The sequence below is a fragment of the Corylus avellana genome, chromosome ca9 (genome assembly GCF_901000735.1).
Source record: "Corylus avellana chromosome ca9, CavTom2PMs-1.0".
Taxonomy (NCBI): domain Eukaryota; kingdom Viridiplantae; phylum Streptophyta; class Magnoliopsida; order Fagales; family Betulaceae; genus Corylus; species Corylus avellana.
This window is the reverse complement of record NC_081549.1, coordinates 17,051,040-17,066,235: the sequence shown is the minus strand read 5'-3', so window position 1 is coordinate 17,066,235 and position 15,196 is coordinate 17,051,040. Positions and strand designations below refer to the sequence as shown.

At 35.5% G+C, this 15,196-nt stretch overlaps 2 protein-coding genes across 2 annotated transcripts; one reads left to right on the top strand and one right to left on the bottom strand.

Moving 5' to 3' along the window:
• Positions 1 to 495: 495 nt before the first annotated feature.
• Positions 496 to 2,677, top strand: LOC132161920 (uncharacterized). Its single transcript, XM_059572139.1, has one exon. The coding sequence runs from the start codon at positions 930 to 932 to the stop codon at positions 2,337 to 2,339; it is 1,410 nt and encodes a 469-aa protein (XP_059428122.1). The 5' UTR covers positions 496 to 929; the 3' UTR covers positions 2,340 to 2,677.
• Positions 2,678 to 4,083: 1,406 nt separating this feature from the next.
• On the bottom strand, positions 4,084 to 8,388 carry LOC132192079 (probable E3 ubiquitin-protein ligase LOG2). Its single transcript, XM_059607284.1, has 3 exons — positions 7,581 to 8,388; positions 4,937 to 5,435; positions 4,084 to 4,456 (listed from the first exon to the last, which is right to left on the bottom strand). The coding sequence occupies exons 1-3, from the start codon at positions 8,072 to 8,074 to the stop codon at positions 4,340 to 4,342; spliced, it is 1,110 nt and encodes a 369-aa protein (XP_059463267.1). The 5' UTR covers positions 8,075 to 8,388; the 3' UTR covers positions 4,084 to 4,339.
• Between the last annotated feature and the right edge of the window lie 6,808 nt (positions 8,389 to 15,196).

Below are 15,196 nucleotides of genomic sequence, written 5' to 3'. Positions count from 1 at the left end.
AATTCTCAATAAATTTTTTTAAAAAGCTTATTTAGAATTGCATTATTGCTTTTTAAAAAATATATTAAAAGCAAAATAATTTTTTTTTTTTTTTTTACTAGTGAAAATAACCTTTTTTTTCACTATTTTAATTATTGCAATGTGAATGCTCGGATTCTTTTCTTATATAAAATAATAAAATATTGGTCCCATCCCATTTCAGGTCATCATGTGCCTTTGCTCCCCATCCCAACAAAGGATGAAATAATCAAGCGATACGTTTCTCAAGAGCATCATAAAATGCAAGGATTATTGGACACGTCACTATCAAAGGACATGTGGGCTCCCTGGCTTTTAATGAGAACAAGGTAAATTGGGCCTCCTTTACAGCTAAGTTTGTTGAGAAGGTTCCTGGTGATGCCACGACACCCATTGCGTCAGCCACGGTCTCCCTCCACCGACAAACCCACTTATAATTAAAGCCTCGTAATATCCGGCTATACAGTCGCTCGTTCGCTCACTCTCCAGAGTCCAGAGTGTCTCTCCCCACTTCTTCACTTCCACACAAATCTTAAACCATAATTTGGATCCAACAGTTCCAAATCTAGGGTTTGTGAGAATCATCCACCGACAAACACCCATCTTAGAGAGTGTTGTATAATGTAAGGTGATGTAGATTTCTGCAACCAATGGTCCGATTCGAGATGGGGTTCGAGCCAATGCAGCCAAGGGTTCCGAGGAGGGTCTGGTTAGGGTTCCAAAAATCAATGGGTGTCCTCGTGGGTGGGAATCACACCTCCTCCAGGTTTTGCACTCGCTAGTCTCTCTGTAAATCTCTGTTTGGCTTATTTCCTCTCAAGTTTTTACACAATCCTTCTTTTAAGTGTTTGTTAAATATTCCAAACCAACTCTTCGATTTGCTCAAGAATCCGAAAAGGCCTGTGCATTTCATGGATCTCAAGGCCGTGAAATATCAGATCCTTCATGGGTCTATAGCGAGGCGCGTGCTTTATCGCACTTTCATAGTCGCCTCGGCGATTTCGATCATTCCCTTGCTGCACATCTTATCTGGTTCCGATCTGGGAACATTTGCCTCTGTGAACTCTAGTGACTGTAACGTGAATTTGGGCATTGCGATGGCGACTGAGGCTCCGGGCACGACTTTGTTTCATTCCCAGATCCTGAATCCAATGTGGGACTCAATGCAATCAGTGCAGTGCAAGAAGAATGTGAATTTGACCGTTAATGTGGTCAGAGAGCTAGTGGGCAAAAATTTGTTGAATTATAATGCGAAAGCTCTGTGCGTTGGAGAAGGGTCGGCCTTCGCCTTGTTGGCATTGCGAGATTTGGGATTCTCCAATGCCCGCGGTGTTTACAGGCACCGCTTTCTCTCGCTTAGGCGAAGACAGTTCATTCATGAGCTTGATTACATGGACAATTCATTCGATTTCGTGTTGTCCAAGGATATAGACCAGGTTCCTGTCCCTGCATTGCTCGTGCTTGAAATTGAGCGCGTTCTTAGCCCTGGTGGAATTGGTGCCATTCTTGTGGGTGTTAGCGGCTCCTCCCCGAATAACTTGATTAGGTCTGCCACCCCGGTTTCCTCATTACTGAAATGTTCCAATGTTGTGCATGTTTGCTATGTGCACAACTTCACTCTGGTTGTCTTCAAGAAAATATCCGACGATGCCAGTTTCTTCAAGCAGTATAGCCTTCCGGCTGACTGCCCATCTATTGCGAACAACAAACCTTTCATGGACCAAATTGAGCCTCTTGTGGAGGGAAAACCAATGGGATTTGAGAAAAGGTATTATTATTTGCCCAAGCTTATGGATGTTGATACTAAGAAGCGGTTAGTCTATATTGATATTGGGGCAGGGGTGCATCTAAATTCTAGTGTCATGAACTGGTTCCTGCCATCTTATCCTGTGGATCGCAAAGCTTTCAATGTTTATTTTGTTGACCATAACACATCGGTCCTGTTATCCTATGTCAAAAGGCCTGGCATCACCTTTGTTTATCATCCGGGCTTGGCTGGAACTGAGGCTACGGCCAACGTGAGTTCTGATGAAGACGTTGATCCACCTTTGGAGAAAGAAGGGTTCAATTTTCTTTCTTGGTTTAAAGAAACAGTGAAATATGCAGATTTTGTGGTCCTGAAGATGAACGCAGGTAAAGTGGAAATGAAATTTCTCTCGGAGTTATTTGAAAGCGGAGCAATATGCTTTGTTGATGAGATGTTCCTTCACTGCTCGGGCAGTGTAGAAGATGAAGAAGGTGCATTAAAGGGAGACTGCATTGACCTCTTCAGGGGCCTTAGAAACCGTGGTGTCTTTGTCCATCAGTGGTGGGGAGACTAAGCAGCATTGCTTTCTTGTATTTCATTTGAACCGTCTTCAGACTAGTTCTGCTGTCTGGTATGTTGTTTTGAGTTTGTCGTTTAGGATGCATGAACATCCAAGTTGCTTTGTGGTTGGGCACTTAAGCTACTAAATAAACAACCATATGCTTATGTTATTTTGAGTCTGTCGTTTAGGATGTATGAACATCCAGGTTGCTTTGTGGTTGGGCACTTAAGCTACTAAATAAACAACCATATGCTTATGTTATTTTGAGTTTGTCGTTTAGGATGTATGAACATCCAAGTTGCTTTGTGGTTGGGCACTTAAGCTAAATAAACAACCATATGCTTATGTTATTTTGAATTTGTCGTTTAGGATGTATTTTCATACATCTTGGTTTGTAGTTTGGCGCTTATGTTGTTTTGAGTTCGTCGTTTAGGATGTATGAACATCCAAGTTGCTTTGTGGTTGGGCACTTAAGAGAGTCTATTTCACAATTTTGCATAATAGAGCAATTTTAAACCAAATTGCAAGAAAATATTGCAATCCGAAAAAAAAAAAATTTAAATTGCCGGCAAGTTAGTGATTAATAAGATGGTTTTAGCTTGAAGATCACCGATTACAATAAGATGAAGGTTTTGTGATTCAACAGTTCAATGTATCTGCTCTATTTTTGCTTAATTTCTTTTCACATTGCTGCGGAGCTCAGTTCCCCCGGGAAACCATTGTCTTTTGCTTTCTTGTAATGTTAAGAACCTAAAAAGCCAATATTATGCCACAGGTCTAGTGGTGGCAAAACGGGTTAGGGTCGGTGGCTTGACCCGTAATGACCCATGACTCGTTTAGTATAAATCCAAACACAACCAGTTTAGCAGCTAATGGGTTGACCCCGCCAAACTCGGACACGACACAATAAGTTCGCAGGTCACCCCGACATGACCTGCTTAACTTTTTTTTTTTTTTTTTTTAATTTTTAAATGAAAGTGATGAGTTCGGTCATAAATGGGTCAATGGACCCATTTATCAAAATAAACGGGTCATAAATGGGTATGATAAGTTCGCAAGTCACCTCGACACGATTCGTTTAACTTTATTTTTTAAAAAAAACAAAAAATTAAATTTTTTTAATGAAAGTGATGCGTTCGGTCATAAATAGGTCAAATTGACCCATTTATCAAAATAAACGGGTCAAATTGACCCATTTATCAAAATAAACGGGTCATAAACGGGTTAATAGACTCATTTATGACCCAAACCCATTAAGGTTTAAAAAAAAATAAAAAAAATATATCGTGTCTGGCGAGTCATCCACATGTAACCCGTAACACGACCTGTCAAGAGCAAAATAAACAGGTTAACCTGTTTATAACCCAAACTCGTTTAGAGCAAATTCAAACTCGGTAATTTCTGTTCGTGTCGAGTTGTTGAATTGTGTCAAAATTGCTAGCCATACACAAGCCCACAAGTAGAACGTCCCCCAGCTCCAGCAGCCAAGCATCTGGCTTTGGGATGGGATGGACACATTTTAGGTTATTCAGAATTAGCATTTCACACTACTCCTAATTGTATTAAACTAAGATTCAAAGAAAAATTTTAAGGGAGCAGATTATATATAAAAATTGAAAATAAGTAATTTGATTGGCATGGCCACGGTTTAATCTTATATTGTATTATAAAGTTCACACGTCATGAACTGGGGTTTTCTCACAATCGCCTAAATTGATCCTTCTTGAGAAATGAAAGGCAAATGGAAAACCAAAAATAAAAGGATGCCAACATGTATCATATATATTTTCCAGAGGAATTGCCACTAAACACTCACCCAACTGACCCAAGCATACAGAAGGCATTGTCAGCATGTTACAATGCCCAACTCCTTTCAGATATATATTTCTTTTCATAATTCTAAAACCAAATATGTAAAAAAAAGGGGGAAAAAGAAGAAAAAAAAGAAGAAAGAAAGACAACAACCGGGCTATACAGCATTCGAGTGGCCGAATATATCATATATCCTCTTTTCATTCCTCAGTTTCATTGGTGACCTTAATCTCCAAAAGCCTCTCAACTAATTGTCTACATATTGGGCACCGGTCTGTTTGGAACCTTAAAACCTTTGCACATCCACTGCACATACACTGCAACATGGAAAGAAAACCAATCAATACTACAAGAATACCAAGCTATTATTAAGTAATTATTTACATTCAGGATATGTAAATGGGCAACATTTTGCTTAGGACAGAAACAGGATTGATGGGAGACAGATGCATCCCATTATAGCTCATATTTACCTTTAGTAACAGCAATATGAGCAAAATTGATGCTCGTGAACGAGTAACCCAAGAAATCGGTCCACAATACATCCTAATATTTCGGGATGAAATAAATACATGCAATTGCCAGCCATGTTTTATCAACTCACCATAAACAAGGGTTGCAATAAATTCATGTTCACAAAGTTTTTTTTTTTTTTTTTCATGGGCCAGGGGTGTTGGGGAGGGTTTCCAAGGTCAATGCAGTAAAATGGCTCCTTGCAACCATTGTACAAGAAACTAATTTGGGCAACTTATTTCTAATCATACAACTTCAAATGGAAAGACAGAGAGTTTGATTACCATATGTCTGCAGGGAAGGACGGTTGTGTCCCGTGGTTCTGACAAGCAGATGACACATTCTTTTCCCAGGTCATTCCCATCCAAGTCACCCTCAACTGAATTGCCAATCCCATATATCTCCTGCAGCTCATACCTCATACTATTGACCCACAAGATCTGCTTCACTACCCTCACCCGGAATTCGCCTTTCTCCTTCTCAAACACCGCCTGAGTTATCTGAGAGTTTGTGGCTACAGGTATTGGGTTTCCATCTGTACCATTCCTGTTAACCGGAATTGCCTCTGCCTTAACCGCCAAAGGGTAGACGTCCATATCACCCACTTTCAGTAACTCGGTCTCCTCAAACATTGAGAAGTCAATCCCAGTTCCAGACGACTGCCTGAACTTCTGGCCCAGACCTTGTTGGAAATGTACTGTCACTGGTGCAAGAAGGTTTTCCCTCATTGGTGTCAGGCTACAGTCTCCACCTTCTTCTTTTGCAAAGAAAATAATGGTGATGCTGTTTAGCAAAGCAAATGAAACTTCTAATCAAGACAAATATTAAGATAAAATGTCAGATAAAAAAAAAATTAAAAAGTCAAAATATCTGAAAGGTGGAAACTCCATAACAAACAAAGACAATATTTGAAGATCTCAGTAAATATCAAAGAATCAAAGTTAACAGTCTGATTATAAACAAAATGCTCATACTGGACAACAAATAAACAAAGAAAGTGATGCTCTGTAGGAGATGAGACTGCAGATAGAACACCAAGGAAAACAAAACTACAACCAAAATATGCTACTTGAGCATACCAAATGGAAAATTTTTAATAACAATGATCCTATAAACCATATGAAAGCTAGGTACTTCACTACTAAAGGAAACATTGTAATGATTATAATCTCATAATAGCTGTGATCTTCAAGTATAATGTATAAAACAAAATATCAGTCTTCTCAGTTTTTGAACAGCAGCAATTTAAACCACCACAACAGTGAAAGATGAAATGGAATCTTGCATACACCAGGACAATATCTTTGAATCTTTTTTTCTAAAGATCCAAATACAGACTAAGGTCTCCATAAGATCATTTTGTATCGCCTGAAGAGACATGTTGAACGTCCCACTCAGCCACCTTGATCTATTGTCACTAATTAAAGAGTCCCACAAATGCTCAGCACTTAAAATGAGTAACTACAAAAGCAAACAACTTATTATCATCATCCAAGCCTTCATGGCATCTGTGTATTGTGTTCAAACTCGAAGCCTCTTTTTCAACTTTTCACCAATATCATGGCCATAGCGCCCCCTCCCAATTAGTGACACCTAAAAGTTTCTACAAATATCAGTAAGCCATCTCAATCATCTCTCTACCTGTTTAAGCTTTACTATAATTTCTCTAAACTTTCTTCACCACTCACAATCTTATCACTCCCAGTGTCACTAGATATATGTGTATAAAAGGAATTTTTTACATTCTAGTCTTTCTAGATCCAAGGATATCTATAGAAAATGAAGGTCATTCTGCCATTGTACTAAACTAAGAAAACAATGTTCATCAACACGAGGTAAAATGGTAACCTTCTCCATTGCAACTAACATGGTGCCCATTCAAGGAAGGTACACATTAGTGACTGTTTCCTCTTTTTTTTTTTTTTTTTTTTTCTTTTCCTTCTTATTAAAGAAACATGCAGCTTGTCTACTCTTCCACCAACACCAGTTGCAAAATTTCTCTCCTCTCACAATACCCTAATATACTCTCCTCAGCAACCAGATTCCACCTTCAGCTATCTTCCCAGAAAAATAATGCTAGTTTAAAAGCTATAGCAAACCTGATAAAAGCTCTCTCATGGATAGCAAACCCCTCTTACTATCAACTTCAGCTCGTAGAGAATTATATTGATAGCAGCTAATTAAACATTACATCCAATCTTAGAATATTATGTAAAATGCATAAGAAAATTTGGTATTTTGAGGATCGGGCCATGCTAAGCTAAACCTAAGCAACATAATGCTTCCTTTTTATTCATATATTTCAGTGTGCCTAATTCCATTAAAATTAGATTCAACGAGTACAACTACTGCAGAAGAAAATGGAACTAGCTTTCTCTAGGGACATTTGACTTAAACAAACGCCACGGATTTCTAACTTATACAGTAGACAATATGGAATTTTAAGCAAAAATGCTTCAGCAAAAATCACTAAAATCACTTTGTTGTAGCAAATTACAAAGTTCTCCAAAATACCCACAAACCCATAAGTCTCTGCACCAAAAAAGAAGTAACACTTGCCCACAACATCTCTCCTTCATCAAGAGAATACCTTTTTTCTAAGTCTTCAAAGCATCAAATTAGTTCATTTACATGTGCAAAGGATCAGAAATGCTAAAAATCAAAAGCAAATTATAACCAAACTGATATTAACAAAAGGGACTATAAATCATAATATAGAAATCCCATTCCCAGCCAGTCATTTGACAATTCTTAACGTCACTATCCAAAACGACCTCCCTTATATTTAACCACATAGATTGACCCAGTAATGAATTATATATAAGCAGCGAATCCTAGCTCAACGCATCAAACAATTGACAATAAAGTTAAAAGCTGAAACACATTTCGACATATTTTACAAAACCAAAGAAGCACAAGCTTATATACCGCCCGGTAACTGTGGCATCGAAGGTGAACGACACGAGAAACCGGCCGGGATTTTCCTCGTCCGGTTCGACCCTCAGAGTCTCTTTCTTGAGATTAACATCGTTCCGTATAGTAACCGCCTTCTGGTGGTCGATACAGGGGGTGAGAGGACCCATGACGGGCCCACAAGGGTACCTCCCGCCGACCCAATGGGCCTGGCCATGGGACGGGTCTAGGTTGGGATGGGCATGAGGCCCAGCTCGGTGGTGGTGGTCGTACGGAGCCGGTAGAGGCACCTGAACGGCCGGTGGCGGAGGGTAATAAGAACTCGGGTATGGGTAGTACGGGAGGGGAGGGTGGCTAGGGTTTGGGTACGGCGTGGCGGCGGCGAACACGTAACGGTTGGCCGATATCTCCGGCTGAGGCGGCGCCGGTGGCGGCGGAGGCGGGTGGCTCCGACGGCTCCGATTTCTCCGAGGACCGTTAACGCCGCTACTACCCACGACGTTTCCCATGGAATTTTTCGGCACACACCGAGAGAAAATCCGAAATCTTTTTCCACCCTTTTCTCACTTGTTGGAAACGAAGCGCATCGGCAGGTGAAACGAGATGCATGCAATGTGTTTGGTTTTCTTTTCTTTTTGCGAGCAAGAGAAAGTTGTGAAGGATTCGACACCGCCAGGAAACTTTAAAGATAAAAATGAAATGCAGTGAGCGAGGAGGTGGGGCTCTCAGGAACAGGAATCTATGGATAGTTGGTATAATGGGATTGCGTAAAGCTCCACCAAAACACCATCGATGGATTTGGAACACCATCGATGGATTTGGATTATACTAAAGTTAACTGCAATTGCTTTTTCTTTTTCTTTTTTTTGTATTTTTTCTTCTTTAATAAATTATTTTAATGTAAAGATATATTTTATTTCACTTTTTTACGAAAATGCCCTTAAGCTCTGCTTAATCTTAAAAGCAGTAATGGTACACAGTACAGTAGTAGTACACATCCCCAATCATATCACTCTTTGACTTTAAGATTATTATTAAATTTTACTATCACTATGGATGTAAGCTTTTAATACAAATTTGACATATCACTTAAAAATATTAAATAAAATTGAAATAAAAATAAGGTATTTTTAATTCAAATCATCATTCACTACAGAACCTTTCACTCACCTCCGAGCCCTCAACACCAGTCTCTAAAACCAATAAAGACGGCAGCTCTTGTTTTATTATTAATGTGTATTTTGTCAAGAGAAGAAAAATTATTTAATGTAAATGGTTATATTATTTTTTTTATGTTTCAAGTTGAGGTGCATGTTTTCTATTGGAAGGTACAAAACATTGAATTTACACCATGACCTTATTGAAGTTATTTTCTAAATTTTAAATTGATATATATATATATATATATATATATATATATTTATTCAACCCAAATTTTTTTAAAAAAATCAGAGAAAGTGTAAAAGTAGGAGTGAGAGTGCGTGTGATATTTATTCATCTAAAACGTAAGATTTTTTTTTTTTTTTACATGTCCACACAATAGGGGGAGGTAAAACACAAGATATTGATTTCAAAGTCTTGTTGCTTTTTCATAGACTAATGCTAAAAATATAATTACACATATTGATCAATCTAAGCCCTTAATATATCATAAGTTATGGCTTTGTTTTGTTCTTCTCTCTTTTGTTTTCTATTTTTAAAATAAAATTATTAAAAAACAATTTAAAATACAAGAGATTGTGTATCGTTTTTATTTTTATATCACATCCTAACATTGTTTTAAAAAAAAATATCCCAAAATTAGCAAAAAAAAGCTATTATTTTCAATTAACCCAAGGGCTATGTTTGTCAAGAGAAGGGACGGGGCCGGAACTATTTAGGAATGTCTGATTGATTGGTTTAGTGAAAATGTTTTGCCAAAAAAAAATGAATATATATATTTTGTTTTGCAGTAATTTTTTTATAAGAATAATAATAAAATGTAAGAATATTGTAATTAATTTTGAGATTAAAATATTCTATTTTTGAAATTGAGGAAGAGGCTCGGTCCAGCCCTCTTGGCAAACACTGCCCTTATTTTACGTCTTTAGTGATGTTAGGTATTGATCACCTGGGATTGGTTGACAGCATTTAATGAAAGCCAACACAATCTTGAATAGACAGATATTTCATGGGGTGACTTAGGGGACTTACATTGCCGACTATCAATTGAGTCCAATCAATTGATAAGGTTGGCTAATCTACTTTAGCAAAGGAGTGATAAGGGGAGAAAACTAAAGTTATAAGTCGGGACAAAAAAACATTACAACTTTTTTAAAGGGTTCAAAAATTAATTTCAATATATATATATAATTTAAAGATTTTTTATTTAATTTATTTAATTTTTGGGAGCTAATTGCCCTTAGTTTATAAAATTGTACACGCCAATGCAGTTATCAGTTTTAGGTAACTGCATCAACCCGCTTAAGCGGACAGTACTAACAATTATTTGGACAGTTATTATAATTATTGAAGGCAAAATCATACAACTAACCACCTATCAGGTAATAAGTCTTGTGGGCTTATTTTAGTGTTTTGAGCTTTCTTTCATTATTTGGACTTGTTTTTTTATGACATATTTTTAAACAATTTTGAAACTGTTTATGACATCATTTAAATGCAAAATTAAATTATTTTCGATCAACTGAAACCTTATGATCAAAAAATAGATTCACGTGTATTAGAATAACTTGTCACCTAGTAATATATCATGACATCATTTAATGCAATAAAATATAGATGGATTTTGGCAACTAATTTTTTTTTTTTTTTTTTTTTTTAAATGCAAAATCAGTTTATTCAGTTATACCGTTTGCAATAAGCTCCATGCGGCATAAAAATGTTAAGAAAGTTTCTTATAACATGCAAAAATAATAAATAGGCCACTGCACACAACTTTCATCTTCTTTTTTTTTTATCAGAAACCAAATGAAAAATGTATGCACCAATTAGATTATGAATTTATGATACATGTCACCAATTCACTTCTCACATTATGAATTTATGACATGTATCGAGCCACCTCCAAACCGCCCAGATGGGGGTGGCTTGGCCAAAGGGGGTGGCCAGCCACTCCCCAAATGGCCAAGAGCCACCCTCAAATTTTTTTTTTTTTTGAAAAAATATAATTTTTTTAAAAAACATTTTTGTTTAAAAATTTAATTATATGACATGTGTCGATTTTTTATTGGTGCTGATGTAGTGTTCCGTTAAATTTTGAACAAAAAAAAAAAAAAAAAAGAGTTTAAACCCAGCGACAATAAGGTATTTAACCCTAAAAATAAAAAATAAAAAATAAAATGCAAAAATGAGGGTAACGGTAGATCTCCTTTGTTTGCATGATAAAATGTTTTCCTCTAAACCAAAAAATATTTTTTATCAAAACAAACAGAGGCTTAATTTAAGTACACGTGTCAAAACATGGTTTGTCCATAATCATGTAGGATTCATATTTCATATAATCTATCCATTATAAAAATTAAATAAAAATCTAATTTTTTTTTTCCTAACAAACTTTAATATGAAAAAAAATAAAAATAAAAATGTAGAGATAAGAAGTGTGGCAGGAGGCATGGCCCAGCAATCGTTAGTTTCGTCTCTGGTAGGATTGCATCCCCGTGATTGAGATAATCATATATATCCACCATAAATTCAACTTTGTTATAAATAATTGAGGATACTCGTATCCAATTGTTTCATTTTTTTAATTAATAAATAAACCACTAAAGTATTGAACCTACTTTGGGTTGGGTGGGTGGGTCAGAGTGAAATGACAAGATGCATTGTATACAGTTATGTTAGGTCACACAATCAAGTTGCAGTGTAAACCAAGCAGGCACCCTACCTAGAAAGGATCAAGATAGAGACAAGTGTCATTTTACACTTGTTTTTTTTTTTTTTTAAGCATATTTGGTTGACGTGGCATGTTTAATTCACTTTCGATTTTTTTCTTTTTCTTTTTAGTTAATATTAATTTAAGAGCGGATTGAGTATGCTAAGTCAGTTGAATATACTAAAAATCATATGTGGTAGGGTGAGGGTTCGACTTCTAAAATTGAAATCTTCAATCCAACTAGTATTAGCTGTCTTGAGTCTCACTGATATTTGATGGGTCTGGGTCAAGTTATTGATCAATTAGACTTAAAATAACACCTGTAATTGATTAAAAAAAAAAATAATAATAAAAAAAGTGGGGCAAGCCTACAACTATGGCGATAAGTCGGTTTTGATGTAATAATAGACAGAATCTAGTCAAAGTGATAGTTTAGAGTTAACAGAGTTAGAATCTTATTCAGTCAGGTACTTCGATAGTTTAAGAATACTACTTGGATTAGTAATTCTCTTTGTAGCACTACTATTAATGAAGAAGTAGACCTGAATTAATAATAATTTTATAATACAGTTTACTGTATTTCAAAGGTCAAGACTCCCTCGGACGGGTCCATGTCTTAATCATTCCTATGTGTCGTACCTTATTCCAATAATTTGTTACTAGTGGGTTGGCATCAAATTCTTCTTAAGTTGTTCTTAGGGCATGGGCCACAAAAACAGTAGAAATGTGTTTAGTTAAACGGCACTCAAGTGTGTGCTCCACTTGAATAGGCTCTTTTCTCCAGTAGCCGTTGATTTTAATACTATATCCCGATACTAACGTAACCACAGCCACACATTATTTTTTGTTTCAGATTCATCATTAACTTGCAATGATTCGACGGTCCATCAATCAATCCATTACCTAACCAAACGTGTGATTGCAACGCCACACGTGTTTTCAAAAAGCATTTGGCATGTCTTCTCAAATCTTTATTTATTTATTTATTTATTTTCAAAAAATTGCTACATGCAAATTGCTACATACACTCTCAATCACTCTTATATTTTCATTTTATTTTTTTTAAATTTATAGGGGTATTTTTATTTTATTAAGAAATTTATAAGGATATTTTTACTTTTTTTTGCTACTTTTGGGGGACATTGACAATGTTTTCGTAATTTGAGAAAAACATTGTTGTAATTGAAAGTTTGGAAAAGAGATAGTCAATTGAGTTGTAGTTTGAGGGAGGTACATGAACTTTACCCTTTTATTTTTATACTTTTTTAGTTGTACTACAAATTACCATTAGATTTAAAATTTAGCATGGATCCATTGAAAATTTAGTAATAATTTGAAGTGTCACGTTGGTAAGTATGCATTTGAGAATGTATAACATTTCTCGTTTTTAAAAGGGAATGTTACGAGTACACTACTTGAGGTGACTTGGTAATAAAAATTACCATTAGACTTTGGATAAATCACTATTGAAATTTGGATTCAATGGTGATTTTCACTGTCAAAGAATATTCACTTGGAAGTGCATGCATGTATCATTTCTCATTTTAAAATACTTATCGGTCATTTCTTGTCTTCAAAGAATAATACAATTCTTTACATTTATTTATTACACTCATTTTATACTGACTTATGTGACTTCTTATGTCAGTTATCTTCAGATTTTTGTCGTTGGATTTTTCTATTCAAAATAAAAAAAAATGGGATCATTCATGAGAAAAAATAATTAAGCAAGTTATAAGCAAAGATATGAAAGAAGTTGATTGCCTTTGAACATTATCCCTGTTTGATCAAGTTGGGCTTTTCAGGCCGATGCTTACTAATGATCTAAATCTCTTCAGCCTGGACTATGAACCTAAATAGTGGGCTTCAAGAACAAATCAAGAAGACAAACAGGCCCAAAACTACTAAATGTTTTGGAAATCGTAAAAATTGACAAAGCTTTTCGTCGGTGTTCGTTTGGAGAACTACAAAACAAAATTTGTTTAGTAAATTAAAAAGAAAAAAATTTGAGAGGTGTTATAAAAACAAAAATTAAAAAAAAAAAAAAAGAAAAGAAAAAAAAAAGCCTACTAAAGATAGCTTTCATGGTGACGTCCACAGGTACATGCCAGAAAAATTTGAGGTTATGGCCGTTACGTGGATCTAACTGACGCCATTAGGGGTGGCAGAATGTTCCATTGCTGCTGCCGACTTCCGGCGGACGGTAACTGGAATAATTCGACCTCAACTCGGTAAGCATTAGAATTTTTATTTTGCCGGTTAATCGAATCAAACCAACATAAATGAATTTGGCTCTCAATAATTTTTTGCATCACTTGTTTAGCCCAAAAATATGTCCAATAAACACTTCTTTAACCCAAACATAATTTAGTTTTTGGCCCATAAAAATTGGCTTGACCCAATATAAAAAGCCAACGTCTAATGAACTTAATTGAGTTAATTGAAACAGTCGAAATTTATTCATGCCAGTATAAAGTTGGCTAATTAACTGACTTTTCGGTTTGGTAGCTAGGTGAAAATCCTCCTACCATTACGGATTTAACCGATACCCAGTCCTAACTATCCCTAACTATCATGAGATTATTAGACAGATTGCCAGCCATAGTTGGAAGCCAATATGTCTGGCAGCCCTGCGGATCTTGCGGCCACAACAATGGTTGCCATGCATATTTTTCAACCTCCACTTTACAATCTCTACATTAGAGCATTATTATTAGCATTGCCGAATTTTACTCATCAAAATAATCAAAAGTACATTTTTCTTTATTTTAACTACTCACTTTTTATTTAGAGTATTCTCAGTAGTCTCATTATTTTAACAATACACTTTCACTATTCTATTAAAAATATTATTTTTCAAAGATTTGTTTATTATTTCTTTTACTATTAAAGGAGGAGAGAGAAACATAAAAAAGAAAGGGGAGTGAAACTATTTTTTTATTCAATTGGCAACTGAATAGTAGCATTGTTCACTCACCATTTATATTGGGTTCAAATGGTGATGCTGAAAATGGAAGATTTTAGCCACTTTCACCAAATTGCGTCACCAAAATAACCAAAAAATGATAAGAGCATTTACTTCCGGCTCTGCAAAAGTTTAGCTAAATTTAACCAAAATATCTTTTTTTTTTTCTTTCTATTTTAGGTATTAACTTTTTTTAAAGTACATATATCCGGCTTAGTATTTTAATTATCAAGTTTTAATATTTTACTTAAAATTTATTATTTATTATTTTTTATGTAGTTCTACGAGGAAGGATATAGAAGTTTAAATAATTTTTAATTAGATGAGAGATGATGAAATGATTTGTTTTTTTTTTGTTTTTAATTAACAAAGTTGTTGAGCACTATAGCTCTTAAGCAAACTACTCAAGAGTAGTTTGAGTCGGATGAAGAGTGATTTTAACACTATGGCTCAACAAAATAGCTATTTTGAGCTGGATGCAGGGACAGAGCCAACTTTGAGTTTGGGAGAACCAAGGGCCAAAATATTTTTTTGGGAGGACCAATTGACAAAAAATACTTTAAATTATTATTATTATTTTTTTTCTTGTAATTTTTGGAGGACTAGGGCCACTACCGGTCCCCCCTAAATCCATCCCTCGCCGGATGTGAATGCTCAAAGACGAAAAAGAAAAATGAGCTTGTATTTTAATTATTTATTTTATTTGTGCAAGATAGTGTTTGAAAAGTGTTCTATCTTTAGAATGGGTTTTGTAATTTGTTTTATAAATCAGTGATAAGACCATATGTGAAAACC